The 14,839-nt window shown below is 38.6% G+C and overlaps 2 protein-coding genes and 1 long non-coding RNA gene across 4 annotated transcripts; all 3 read right to left on the reverse strand.

Moving 5' to 3' along the window:
* Positions 1 to 14: 14 nt before the first annotated feature.
* Positions 15 to 8,580, reverse strand: LOC148766135 (uncharacterized). 2 transcript variants are annotated; one of them, XR_016035108.1, is made up of 6 exons: positions 8,290 to 8,580; positions 8,034 to 8,106; positions 1,141 to 1,335; positions 807 to 952; positions 538 to 717; positions 15 to 230 (listed from the first exon to the last, which is right to left on the reverse strand). It is a non-coding gene; the product is annotated as an uncharacterized LOC148766135 (long non-coding RNA). The 2 variants fall into 2 exon arrangements; XR_016035109.1 differs by lacking the exon at positions 8,034 to 8,106.
* Positions 8,581 to 9,355: 775 nt separating this feature from the next.
* On the reverse strand, positions 9,356 to 10,843 carry LOC105967341 (fe(2+) transport protein 1). The gene is made up of 2 exons (XM_088826317.1): positions 10,048 to 10,843; positions 9,356 to 9,911 (listed from the first exon to the last, which is right to left on the reverse strand). Exons 1-2 carry the CDS (start codon positions 10,657 to 10,659, stop codon positions 9,456 to 9,458), a joined length of 1,068 nt encoding a protein of 355 aa, XP_088682443.1. The 5' UTR covers positions 10,660 to 10,843; the 3' UTR covers positions 9,356 to 9,455.
* A 623-nt stretch (positions 10,844 to 11,466) lies between these two features.
* Positions 11,467 to 13,080, reverse strand: LOC105967330 (transcription termination factor MTEF18, mitochondrial; the record flags this gene model as incomplete). Its single annotated transcript, XM_012991928.2, has 1 exon — positions 11,467 to 13,080. A coding segment is annotated over one exon (1,509 nt), but the record flags the coding sequence as incomplete, so codon positions are not given.
* Between the last annotated feature and the right edge of the window lie 1,759 nt (positions 13,081 to 14,839).

The raw sequence follows: 14,839 nt of genomic DNA on the forward strand, positions 1-14,839 counted from the left end.
TATATATATATATATATATATTTCAGCCAATTTTTCCATATATATATTTCAGCCAATTTTTCCGATATAGTTGAGTTTTGAGCAGATATAGATCACAAGCATAGTGATGAATCTTGACTGAAACTTCTGCAAAACCAAGTTTCCCTGGTTTGGACGGGAGGCAGAGGGAGAGGGTTGTCGGAGGCGGAATGAAGAACTCATCAGCCGAGCACCAAACCACATCAGTATACCTGCAGTCAAAGTGTGTACATCCATTAATACGAAAATAATGATAAATGGACAGTAAATACAAAACACTCTTTAGTGATTAATGCATTGATCCAAAGGCATACAGAAAAAACCTTATTATTTGTTTGATAATTCCATTTCCTTACCATGATTTGCATCTCAATTCCTCAAATAAAACACACACTCTACAGATTGACGAATCAGCATTCAAACTACACCTAAGCAAGTCCCTTGCTTCTATCTATACATTACTCACACATTTGTACTAAAATTTATACCACACTGGTAAATTCTCACATATATACGTACCGACATTGTAATTTCAACCTCACTTCTAAAAGCACTGCCTAGCACTTGTCGACCGGAGGTTGGAGTATTATGAGCTTATCTCAGCTATCCACTTTCAATGTCAGATAAGAGCAGAGAATCTCGTAAAATAATTCTCCGACACTCAAAGCAAACCCTACGGCTCTGAGGTACTTCCATTATCTGCATACATCAATCAACAACTGCAGTTAGTTGCAATCATTAACACAGCTGCAGAAAGATCTTTTACGAGTTCTATATAACGTTCTCACCATCATTGAAAATTGAAAACTGAAAAAAGACGGAAAGCAATGAGATGAAGCCGAATTCGATGAAGCAAAGTTTCTCTTTGCGTATCGTTACTAATTTCAAGAATCTTTTGGACTATGTAATTTGCAAACTGGTCCTTCATCATCACCTTAAAATGAAATAAATAAATAAATAAACAACTTATTAACAAAGGCATATCCACGCTGAAATCCTTATTATATTGTTAGCCAGTTAAAAAGGCAGAAAGAATGATGCCAAGAGACATCAATTAGGTATAGATAAAGAATGTATATAGTTTATTCTTCAAACAAGGTGTTGAATAACAGATTCTCTTACCAGTAAATTGTCATTGTCTTCAAACTGCAGAAGGATCTCATCAATCAAGAACTCCCGTTCAGCAGCATCGCCAAACTCCAAACATTTCTCTACAACATTTGATGCATACATGTGCTGGCTCCTTTGTACAATTTTCCCACACAATTTGCGGGTATTTTGACTACGTACAAGCGGTTTTCCCCTTTCCAAAACGTGCTGTAAAAGTAGATCAAATTTTTATGTTTGACAAACAAATAGAGCAAAGGGACCCAAAAATTTACTTTCAGCTCAAAATGTATTACTGTTATCTTCAATTGCAGTTTGAACTATGCTTCAATAATGGAATCTCAAATTAAAAAAAAAAAATAAGAGTAATCAATAGATGGACGAGACAACCTCTATCGCTTAAGAGTTAAGATAATAAGATAAATGTTGTTAAGTATTGAGCCCACATAAAATGATCTGTTGTGATCTGGGCCCAATAGCTATTTTAATTCAAAGCCCAACTTGGGAAATCGGGCCCAATGTTACTTAAGCCCACTGATCAGTCAAACCTAGATCTTGACCATCGGATAGAGGGCTTCAATCTGAGCCCTCCATTTACCCACTCCTCTTTCTTCTCTCAACCCTAGCAGCTTTGTTCTGCTGCGCCGTTTCTCTCTCTTCCCTTGTCCCCTTCTCTCTCTACAGTGTATCGTCACCCCTTGTCGTTTTCCGGCGACACCTTCGCAGGTCCGGCCGGACAATGGGTGTCCTTACCGTCGCAGCACATTTAATGCTGAAGACCGTTGAAACTCCGTGTATTTATACTGTGGTGAGAGAGAGAGACAAGTGTGATTCACCTTTCATTCAAACCCCTTCATTTCTGGTCTTAATCCTCTTCTGTGAGGGTTTCGGCTTTGTGTGTGCAGAAATCTGGGTTTGTGCTGAGTGGAGAGGGTGAGTTATCACCGAGTTGACTGTGCATGTGTTGGTGAGTCAACTCGGAGTGAGGTTTGGGGTCAGATCTAGGGTTTCGATCAGTGGCAGTGCTTGGTGCTTGTTTTCGGTTGGTGTTACCACCAGACCTTGGATCTACAGTTGAACACTGGAAATAGGGAACTGAGCCGTTCTTCACTTTATACTCTTCCTGTTCCATTTTACCTTCTGTGTTATCTAACTGTTGTTTACAGATCTATGGCTATGTTTGGAAGAACCTGTACCTAACAGTGGTACCAGAGCATCAGTTGGACACTCGTTCTTTTGCAGACTCGTGCTACGGATTTAACTACTGTGACTCACTCAATCTGTTTCTGGGTAAAATCCTGGAAAACCTGTGGTTGACCTTGTGTGGTCAAAACTTGCTTCCGCTGTTCTCTTGTTCTGGGCCAACTCAGGCTACTCGCCACTCCAAACTTCCCTTGTCCGGACCGCTTAGTGTCGCAGGAATCTGGGGAAGGGGGGTAGTCTGAGACAGCCCAGCCTTCGACCGGTTACTTTGGTACCTTCTGGGCCAACTCACACTATTTGCCACTCCAAACTTCCCTTGTCCGGACCGCTTAGTGTCGCAGGAATCTGGGGAAGGGGAATAGTTTGAGAAAGCCCAGCCTTCGACTGGTTATTTTGTTGCCCCCTGCAACACTTGGCTCTCTGTTGGGCCTATTGGGATCATCTTGTGTGTTTACTTTCTGTTGCTGTCTGTGTGCAGCTTGTGTGGTTTATTTTTCCTGTTGCTGTCTGTGTGCAGCTTGTGTGTTTCCTTTCTGTTGCTGTCTGTGTGCAGCTTGTGTGTTTCTTTTCTGTTGCTGTCTGTGTGCAGCTCATTTGTTTGTGTGACTCTTACTTGTGTCTGAGCCCTTGTTTGTTTCTCTTCTGTGTGAATATGAATTCTTATCCTGTGGCTACCTTTGATGGTAAGGGTGATTTTGCTATATGGAAACAGAAAATGAAAGGTGTTTTAGTCCAACAGAAATGTTTTAAGGCTATAACTCAAACTTATGATGATAAAACCACAAAAGAAATGAAAGATGATTATGATGAACTTGCTTACTCCCTGATTATTCTGAACCTATCTGACTCTGTGATTAGAAAGATAGGTAAGCTTGATACTGCTAAGGACTTATGGGATAAGTTAGAAGAGCTTTACACTGAAACCTCTTTACCCTCAAAAATGTTTTTACTGGAAAAGTTTTTTAGATTTAAACTTGACTTGCACAAAGATATAGATGAAAATCTTGATGTTTTTACAAAACTTGTGCAAGACATAAAGTTAACTGGGGATAAAACCATTGATGAATATACCCCCATTGTTCTTCTAAATGCTATTCCAGATTCTTACAGTGATGTCAAATCTGCTATTAAGTATGGCAGAGACAAAGTGACTCTTGACACTGTGATAAATGGTTTGAAAAGTAAGGAACTAGATTTGAAAACTACCAAAGGCAACAAGTCTTTGGGTGATGTAAACTTTGTGAAAAACAAGCATAAAAACAAGTTTTAAAACAAGGGTTCTACCTCCAGTAACCAAAATTTCCAAAAAAATTGATAAGGGTAAAGCAGGGAGTAAGAACAAGCTCAAACATAGGAAGTGTTATAACTGTGGCAAGTCTGGTCATTATGCTAATAGGTGTGCTGAACCTAAGAAAGAAGTTAAGTCTAATAATGAACAGGCTAACCAAGTTGCTGAAAACATGGGTGATGTGTTTATGATTACTGATGAGTATCTTGATTTTGTGAATTCTGTGTCTGCATCTTTGACTGATAATGACTGGTTAATGGATTCTGCTTGCTCTAATCATATGACACCTCACAGAAGCATGTTCTCCTCCTATGTTAAATTGGAAAATGGCTCTGTGTCCATGGCTGATAGCAGCAAAAGGCATGTGCTAGGTATAGGAACTGTATGTCTGAAATTTCAATCTGGTTTTGTGCTTAAACTGAAAAATGTGAGACATGTTCCCAAGCTGAGTAGCAATCTGATGTCTTGTGCTATCTTGGAGGATTCTGGGTATAAGGGTACTTGGGGTGATGGGGTTATGAATATTATGCATGATGGTTTAATTTCTTTCAAAGCTGTTAGAATGCACAATATGTATGTTGCATCTGCATTATCTGTTTCACATGTTAACTCTGTCCAGCATGACATGACTGATCTTTGGCATAGAAGATTAGGTCACATCAGTAGTAAGGGACTAGGAATCTTGCATAAAAACAAGTATCTGAGTGATGACATTGTTGTTGATATGCCTTTGTGTGATTCATGTGTTATGGGTAAACAGTCTAAAGTGAAATTCCCTAAATCTCCTTTCCCTAATACTTCTAAGTGTACTGAAATCCTTGAATATGTTCATGCTGATGTTTGGGGTCCTGCACCTGTCTCCACACCTGGTGGAAACAGATATTTCTTGTCTGTTGTTGATGATTTTTCAAGAAAAGTGTTTGTTTTCTTACTTGTGCAAAAGTCTGATGTTTTTGATAAGTTCAAATCCTGGAAAACCTTTATTGAAAATCAAACTAACAAGAAACTTAGAACCCTTAGAACTGATAATGGCACTGAATTTTGCAATCATGAATTTGATTCTCTGTGTGCTGAATTTGGCATTAGAAGACATAGGACTGTTGCATATACACCTCAACAGAATGGCATAGCTGAAAGAATGAATAGAACATTAATGGATAGGGTTAGATCCATGTTGCATGCATCTGGTTTGCCAAAAGTTTTTTGGGGTGAAGCTGTCTTAACAGCTGCTTATGTGATTAACAGATCTCCATCTGTGCCTTTGTCTGGAAATTTGCCTGAAACTTTGTGGACTGGGAAACCAGCTGATTTGTCTAATTTGAGAGTTTTTGGATGTTCTGCTTTTGTGCACCATAAAACTGATAAATTAGAACCTAGATCCTTAAAATGTGTTTTTATTGGATATCCTGAAGGGGTAAAAGGTTATAGATGTTGGCTAAAGAATGAACATGGTTTTAAAACTATCATTAGTAGAAATGTTGTTTTCAATGAAAATGAATATCCTTGTTTGCCAGTGCCTTCATTTATTGTTCCCCCCTCTGCTCCAATTGAGGTGGAGAAATCTCCTCTTGAGAGTGAGGAAATTGATATTGTTGATGATGATGATTCATCTTATGTGCCTGAAAATGTGTTTGATCAAAATGTTGAGTCTGATTTGCCTGATATTGATGATTTGCATGATTATCAGCTTGCTAGGGATAGACCTAGAAGAGAAATTAGGAAACCTCATCATCTTGATAATTTTCAGCTTGCATCTTTTGTGTTCAATGTGTTTGAAGCTTTAGATGGGAATGAACCTAAGTGCTACAAAGATGCTTTAAATTCTCCAGATTCTGCTATGTGGTTATCTGCTATGAAAGAGGAAATTAACTCTCTGCATGTCAATCATACTTGGACTCTTGTCCCAAAACCTGCTAAGTGCTCTTTGATTGAATGCAAATGGCTGTTTAGAGTTAAGCATGAATCTGATTCTGTTAGATATAAAGCTAGGCTTGTAGCTAAAGGTTTTACACAAAGAGAGGGTATAGACTATACTGAAATCTTTGCTCCTGTTGTTAAATTCACCACTGTCAGAATTTTGCTTGCCTTAGTTGCTCATTTTGATTGGGAACTTAAGCAAATGGATGTTAAAACTGCTTTTTTGCATGGTGATATTGATAAGCAAATTTTCATGTCTCAACCCGAAGGTTTTGTTGATTCTGATAAACCTGATTATGTCTGTTTGTTGAAGAAGTCTCTGTATGGCCTTAAACAGTCTCCTAGGCAGTGGAACAAAAAATTTGACTCTTGCATGCTCTCTTTGAAATTTAAAAGAAGTGAATTTGATCCTTGCTTGTATTTCAAAGATGACTGTCAATCTCCTGTGTTCCTATTGATCTATGTTGATGATATGCTTATTGCTAGTCCCTGTTTAAAGGCTATTGATCATGTTAATAAATTCTTAAGTGAAAACTTCGACATGAAATTTCTTGGTGACTCTAAGAGAATTCTGGGAATGGACATAATCAGGAATAGGAAAGATTGTTCTTTGTTTCTGAACCAATCTGCCTATGTTGAAAAGATCTTAGATAAATTTGCCATGAAAAATGCCAAGTCTGTGTCTGTGCCTCTAGCTGCTCATTTCTTGCTAAGTAAGGAACAGTCCCCAAAGACTGAACCTGAAATCTGTGATATGAAATCTGTTCCTTATGCAAATGCAATTGGTTCTATAATGTATTTAATGGTAAGTACTAGGCCTGACATTGCATATGCTGTTAGCTGTTTGAGTAGATATATGGCTAATCCTGGCATGCCTCATTGGGAGGCTGTGAAATGGCTAATGAGATATCTAAGAGGATCTGCTAGAATAGGGATTGAATTTTCTAGGTGTGAAAAAGGAATTGTCTTATGTGGTTATGTAGACTCTAATTATGCTAATAACAGAGATAATAGGAAGTCCACCACATCTTATGTGTTTACTTTGTGTGGTTCTTGTATTTGCTGGAAATCTCAACTTCAAAACATTGTAGCCCTTTCTACCACAGAGGCTGAATACATTGCAACCACAGAGGCTATAAAGGAATCTCTCTGGTTGAAAGGGCTGCTCTCAGAAATTGGCTTCTTGAAAGGTAAAGTTGTTGTTTTCTCTGACAGCCAATCAGGTATACAATTGTGCAAGAACCCTGTCTTTCATGACAGAACAAAACACATTGAGATCAAATACCACTTCATCCGGAAAGTGGTGAAAAAGGGTGAGATAGACCTGGAGAAAATTCCTTCTGAATTCAACCCTGCTGACATGGGCACTAAGTGCCTGCCTGTGGAAAAATTGAGATCATGTTTGAGAATTTTGAACATTGTCTCAAAACATGATTAAAAACAGACATGTGTTTGTCTGCTTGCTTTGTGCAAGTCTGTTGATGCTTTCTATGTGATTGCTTGCTTTATTTGTTTGTCTTAACTTCTATGTGATGTTAAGTGTTGGTTTTATCTTGGTAATTACCTCCTTTGTGGAAAAAATACTGTGTGAATCTTCTACTACAATCTGTGTGATTAGTGTTTAAGATTCACAGTTACGGCAATGATGATCCCAGTCCATTAAGTGTGTGTCATACTGATCCTTTTATTGGTCTCAGGTGGAGAATTGTTAAGTATTGAGCCCACATAAAATGATCTGTTGTGATCTGGGCCCAATAGCTATTTTAATTCAAAGCCCAACTTGGGAAATCGGGCCCAATGTTACTTAAGCCCACTGATCAGTCAAACCTAGATCTTGACCATCGGATAGAGGGCTTCAATCTGAGCCCTCCATTTACCCACTCCTCTTTCTTCTCTCAACCCTAGCAGCTTTGTTCTGCTGCGCCGTTTCTCTCTCTTCCCTTGTCCCCTTCTCTCTCTACAGTGTATCGTCACCCCTTGTCGTTTTCCGGCGACACCTTCGCAGGTCCGGCCGGACAATGGGTGTCCTTACCGTCGCAGCACATTTAATGCTGAAGACCGTTGAAACTCCGTGTATTTATACTGTGGTGAGAGAGAGAGACAAGTGTGATTCACCTTTCATTCAAACCCCTTCATTTCTGGTCTTAATCCTCTTCTGTGAGGGTTTCGGCTTTGTGTGTGCAGAAATCTGGGTTTGTGCTGAGTGGAGAGGGTGAGTTATCACCGAGTTGACTGTGCATGTGTTGGTGAGTCAACTCGGAGTGAGGTTTGGGGTCAGATCTAGGGTTTCGATCAGTGGCAGTGCTTGGTGCTTGTTTTCGGTTGGTGTTACCACCAGACCTTGGATCTACAGTTGAACACTGGAAATAGGGAACTGAGCCGTTCTTCACTTTATACTCTTCCTGTTCCATTTTACCTTCTGTGTTATCTAACTGTTGTTTACAGATCTATGGCTATGTTTGGAAGAACCTGTACCTAACAAATGTATTGAACGAAGAACCTAATGGCTGAGAATCCTAATTCCCATTCACGAGCTCCGATCGACTCCAACCTCGGCAATTTTCGGCATCAGCCTAAATAGGTTTTAAAAATAAAATCACAAAACTGCGTAACTTAATTTTGAGAACATAACGGAATTTTGGCCCTTTTATGCAAAAACCCTAACATTCCATTGAAGTAATGGAGAGAAGAAAACGGGAGTGGTGGAGTTAGAGTGAAGAGGGAAGATGGAGAGAAAAATAAATTAGAAATTATACCTGAATCGATTGAGACTGGCGGAGGCAAAGGGAAACGAACACTGGCGGTGGCGAAGGTAAACGAACACTGGCGGTGCAACGATGGTGGTGGACGCGAAAGCCAGATCGAAGAGCTAGATCAATGGTGATGGCGGTGCAACGATGACGGTGCAATGATGGTGGTGGTGGTGCAACGATGGTCTTCAATTAAAAAGTGAACAAATAAAAAAGGAGAAGGAAAAAAAAAGGGATTTATGAGAGAAGAAAAGAAAGGGATCGGGCATGTCTAGAAATTTTGGAGGAGATTTTTTAGTAATTTATATTATTTTTATGTTGTGACAAAATTACTTTGTCATAAGAAACCTAAATATTTGTCACAAAATAGGAATCGTCATTTTTTTAAAGATCTTGTATGTTCTATGGTGACGATTTTTCATTATTATCACATAAAATAAAGTTTATGTGACGAAATTAACCTTCATCACGTAAAATGTTCACTTATATGACGATGTGATATTTTGTCACAATATCCCCTTTTACTGTGACAAACTTTGGTTTCGTCACAAAAGATTGTCACATAAAATACTTTTTTTTTAGTGTGTGTAGAGATAACAATGAATATAATGCATGCAATTATATTTGGTTTCATAATTGTGGATATATATTATATTGATGCCCAGATCCAGATGGTTAAATAATTCGTCTCTAGCTAGCTAGATTCAAAGAATGAATTATATCTGATTATCTCTTAACAGGTTAATTGCACGCGCGCGGTTGGCTACACGCACGTCCATCCATTTGGCAATTTGTTTTGCATATTGACAGCCTTTTGTTTTCTTTATTATCAATTGCATGGTCCATGCATGTCTCGATTTGACAAGTTGGAGGGTGTAGCCTAAACCCACCCCATAACATCTTTTTCATGGATTGATCAACGTACCTGTTTTTTTTCTTAATTAAAGTATATAGGTATTTATATTTGAAAAGGTGGAAACAATAAATTACATGAAGGAAATTTTAATGAAGAACGTACAATATCACACAACACATATGCATATCTCATCATTCATCAAAAACTCTAGAAAACACACAACATTTTTTTTAATTTGTGTGTGTTTTCTTAGTTCCAAAACAAAAAAAGAAAAAGAAAAAGAAAATCGCATTAACATAATATATATAGATATCGATCAAGCCCATTTAGCCATGAGTGACATCGCACCGGCACCCAAAAGAACGGCTATGTAAGACTTGATTTGGAGTTTAATACTTCCCTGTAATTTTGGCCCCATAAAATCAGCAGCCAATAGATCAACCAAAGCCATGTAGATCAACAACCCTGCAGATGATGCGTTAAGCAATCCAACGGTGATCAATGATCGAGGGTTGTTCTCCTTGTAAGAGCTGGCCAATGCTAATCCCAATGCTATTCCAAATGGAGTTGTCACGCTGAAGAAGAATGCCATTGCTGCCTTCTTTATGAACTTATACTCTGCCTGGAGAATGCAACCACCAAGTCCCATTCCTTCAAACATTTGATGGAAGCATAGTGCAACGATAAGTCCTTTAATCGAGCATGTGTTGTTAGAGGCACCGAGGGACAACCCAATCACTATTGAGTGTACTATGATTCCCAGCTCCAAAACCTGCAGCGGTACTAATTAAATTAATGCATAGTATAGTACTCCTCATCAATTAATCAATTAATCAATAGGGTGAAAAAATATGTATACCACTCCAAACAAAAATATTAATCGATTATTAGTAGAGACATATACTAACCATGGCAATAACTCGGTAACGGAGAAGTTGGGCACCCTGGACTTCCAACTTGGCTCCGTGGTGGTGGCCGTGGAAATGAGAATGACCACCACCACCAGCTTCCACCACCGCCAGCTCCTCGGGTTTCCTGCTGGAATCGGGCTTCACAACTCCAGAATTGTGTTTCTTAGAGTAGAGGCTTGTGGCCATAGAGTCGATCATGAGAGTCACAATTGCTGAGAGCATAGCCACGAATCCGGTGAAGGGGAATTTGTGCCACGGGTTTTCTTTTAAACATGGGGATGACAGCATCTCCATAGAATCCGGCAACACGTGCATGAATCCGGTGGCCAAAATAATACCGGAGGCAAAAGCTTTAACGATGACAAAGAGATTCCGGTCAGGGCTGAGAGCCGGAATTGACTTGGTGAAAAGTGGCAAACAGACACCGATTATGCTGCTGATTAGGATTGTTACGATGGCGATTATTTTGAGAGGTAAAGCCTTCTTCTTGTTTGTGCAGCCGTCATCTTCTTCTGCACCGCAATCCTCAACCTCAGACGACAGGACTTGAACGGATAAATTAGAAATGAGGATGAAGAAGATGATTAATACTGATTTAGAACAAGTCATCGTGAAATCTGAATTATTCTGATGAATATGAATATGAATATGAATAATAAGATCAGTAGAAATAATAATTATTTTGTTTTGGGTTGTGACTTGTGAGTATTTCAGCTGAGTCGACCACGGCCAAATTTATAGGAATATGAATTAATTAAGAAGACAATTAATAAATTTGAAGTGCGAGAATGGCATGGAAGGGACCTTGACGATGATATATAATAATCAGAGATTAGTATATAATATAATAATTAATTTTAATAAAAACAAAAATATATTAATGGGGTTTTTATGCAAATACTCAAAATGTAGAATAGTTGTTATGAATTAGATAATTGATACTCCATACAATGTTAATGCTACTGATTTACGGTCAACTAATGAATTTTGAGGAGCAAACAAATCCTAAAAAGTCTTTTATAGTAGGCAGGTGGGTGGGGAAATTGACATTCCATTCCACTCATTTTGACTCTTCTAAGTTCTAACCTGCATTGCACGGCTTTCTTTATTGAATTCAAATATTAAATACAAATGGGGCCAAGGCCCAACCGTAAGTTCGTGAAATGACATAAAGCCCCAGCCCGCTAACAAAATTTACCTTTTTATCCTTTTCAGCAAATTTAGAGATTATGAATGATGAGAAGAAACTTGTGCTAAATGTTGAACTCCTCCTCAGACAAGCAACTCTTATTATTAGCTAGCTGTTACTGTTACTAACATCTAACACCTAATTCCAACTATCAATAATATATTTCTTCATTTACAGCTTATTATCAATGCTACTAACACTCTGTACATGGTAAATGATCATCAAACAGTATCCCACCAAATCAACCGTGGTGTGCCTTTCGATTCCGAATCCCTTGTAAATAGTAAGCATAAGATGGCCATCTCACCTTTCTCCAAATCAAATCATACTAATCATTCTTCGAGAGTAAACATCTTCTTAAAATTTTCCCACACCTCTGGACCTTCCGGATGTATATTCACAAAATATTTCACAAATCGTACATCCGAAGAAGCAACAAGTGTGCTCACTGACAACATAGGTTTAGCAGCACCTTTCTCCCTAAGCCATGCGTACATTGATAATCTTGCACTAATTCTCTCCATATCATAACAAAGATACGTTGGAAACGACACTATAGACTCCACAGGGTATCCCAAGTAATTTCTCAAGCACTCGATTTTCCTCTCAAGAATATCTTTCGTCTGATTTAAAACTGTCGGAGCCTGTTTCACCATACTCGATACTTCATTGAAATCCAAACCAGCCCCCACCAAACAATCAAACCTCTCCTGCAATTGATCTCCTCTCCCTCGGAACCGTTTCAGTGCTTTCACCATATCTTCTGAATTCTCTACATAACCAATTCTCATTAAAAAATCAATCTTTTCCACAAAATTGTTTGGATTCCTTGCAGCCACATACTCCGCGTTACAACTCTTCAACTTAAAAGCCAAGTTAAAAAATGCAGACGGATCCTTTTTTATAGTCTCGCACAAACTATGCTTATCGCCACTGAATTTCCTCAACACAGTCTTCGGTCCTTTCAGAGAGTGTGAGCCCAAAATTTCAATGTGGCTAGACAGAATCTGGGCTATATTTTCGGTTTCCATACCTATCTCGAATAGAAAATGCAATGCTTTCCAAAAGTTCTTTGCGGACTTAGGCGATAGAATCTGTGGGTTCTTCAATACCAAACCATAAACCTCGTACATTTTAAGACCCAACTTCAGCAAAGCACCAACCACTACATACACTTGTTTCCCAGATCCTTCAAACAATAATGCGGTATCTTTCCTCAACAAAGCCCCCATCTCTTCATCACTATAACCTACTTCCTCAAGAAAACACAATGTATCTAGTATTCTATTCCAATTGTACGTGTTTTTGCTAGATATATACCCTCCAATCCAGTGGCTACTAAACCCCAGTGCTTTTAATTTTTCAAGAATCCCTACAAAGGCGTTGTTTATTTCGCCCTCCAAAAGCAGAGGACTGCAAGTTACAAGCTTTATAACGGTCGATCTACCCAAACCTAATCGTTCGTAGGCCATCAATTTCATATTCAAAACCCCAACTCCATACTTGAAGATTTCATTCACTTCCTTGTACATTCTTCCTATCTTACTCCAAGGTACACCGTAATCACTAAGCGTATGATAGTTATCGAGTAAGACTTGATCATCATGCAAAAATATCAGCCCTCGTGGAAGAAGGGATGCAAATTCGTGTGGTTTCAATCCCAAACTTTCCAAAAATGGCTCAAACTCATTGATGGGATGGTACCTGAAGAACTTTGTCAATGCTCTAGATATGTCTTGGTCTTTTTCAACCTTTGAAATAAGATAACCAAGAAAGCAAGGTGAGTTCTTGCTTATGTGCTCGGAATCGAGGAAGCTCAATCCTCTGGTGCAATGCAGATTGAAACACGTGAATTAATTTCACAATGTGTTTTTAACTTTTCTTAACTTCTAAACTAAATCTTAGTTAGTGGGCTTAGTAGGGTTAAGTAGTGCTTAGTGGATTTAATTATGGGATTTATCTTAACTTCCTAACTAACCCACTAACCCATTATCTTGAGTGCTCTTGTGGTTGGTTTTCTTGCAGATCATGGGCTGAAGAGTGGAAGCTTGGCAAGTCTATAAATACCAAACTCAAGACTCAAGATTAGTGCAGATTTCGAGAAAACAAAATAGAGAGCTGAAGTTTTAATCTCGAGAATTTTAGTGTGTTTTCTAGGATCTGTTGTACGTACTATTTATAAGTACATTCTTTGAAATCTAGAATTTTTGATATCTTTCTTTTAGTATCTAGATTTGGTTGTAAGAGTGATCTTGAAAAAGATTCACTCATAAGGAAGAAGTTTTCGCACTCTTCTGTTTGTATTCTTGGAATACTGATTTTAATATATTTTCCGTCCTGTAAAGGGCAAGTTCACAAGTATTTACTTGTGAACATTTTTAATTCTGAGTATTGTTCTTTTGTCTTTATATTTCCGCTGCATGTTTGTTCAAGTGTCATAACACCTTCAACAAAACCTCTGTATTAAACGAATTCGGGACCATAAATTCTTTCAATTGGCATCAAGAGCCAACACTTGACGTATACTAAGTGTTTGTTCCTATTTTTTTTACAGAAACGAATTCGTGATGGATACTCAGATGACTGCTTCTATGCGACCTCCTGTACTTGATGGCACGAACTACACCTACTGGAAAGTCAAGATGAGGGCGTACATCAAAGCCATTGATGAGAGAGCATGGAGATCTATTCTCACTGGATGGAAGCCACCAACTATCACAGATGTGGACGGAGATGTTTTTCCAACTCCAGAATTACGGTGGACACCAGACGATCTATCAAATGCTAATCAAAACTCAAAGGCGTTAAATGCAATTTTCAATTCAGTAGATTTAACAATGTTTAAATTAATCTCTGTATGCACTTCTGCAAAGGATGCTTGGGAAATTCTTCAGCTACATTGCGAGGGATCAGATAGTGTCAAAAGAACCAAGCTCAGATTACTCTCTTCCAAATTTGAGAGACTGAGAATGGAGGAAACTGAAACAATTTCTCAGTACAATGAGAAGCTGATTGACTTGGCTAATGAATTTCAATCCTTAGGTGGTCCTTTGAGCAACGAGACACTAGTGAATAAGGTATTGAGAACTCTTCCAGAAAGGTTCAGCATGACGGTTACTGCTATTGAGGAGGCTAAAGATACATCATCTCTACGGCTGGACGAATTAATAGGAAGTCTCAAGTCCAGAGAGATGAACTTCGAAGATCAAAGAAAGGAGAAAGGAAAGGCTATCTCAAATGCACTCCAGGCAGAATTAGAGAAGGAAGATGTTGCTCCGGAATATGATGATGATGCAGAAGAATGCCTCAATAATGTGGCATTTCAGATTCAGAAATTCAACAGGGCGTTCAGGCGAAGTGGAATCAAGCCCAGGCAGTTATTCTCAGAAGGGTCTCCACAAAATCGACAAACTCAGCCCCGGAACAGATCTATTCCACAGAGAACATTTCCTCAAACACCTTCTCAAAACAATTTAAAAAATTCTTCTTTTATTCGTTCAAATTCTGAACCACCTAACTTGGATCATATTAAATGCAGGGCCTGTTCAGGATTTGGACATTATGCTAATGAATGTGCAAATACCTTGAGAAGGAGAGGAA

This window comes from Erythranthe guttata, chromosome 12 (assembly GCF_056151865.1).
Source record: "Erythranthe guttata isolate IM_541 chromosome 12, IM_541, whole genome shotgun sequence".
Lineage (NCBI taxonomy): Eukaryota > Viridiplantae > Streptophyta > Magnoliopsida > Lamiales > Phrymaceae > Erythranthe > Erythranthe guttata.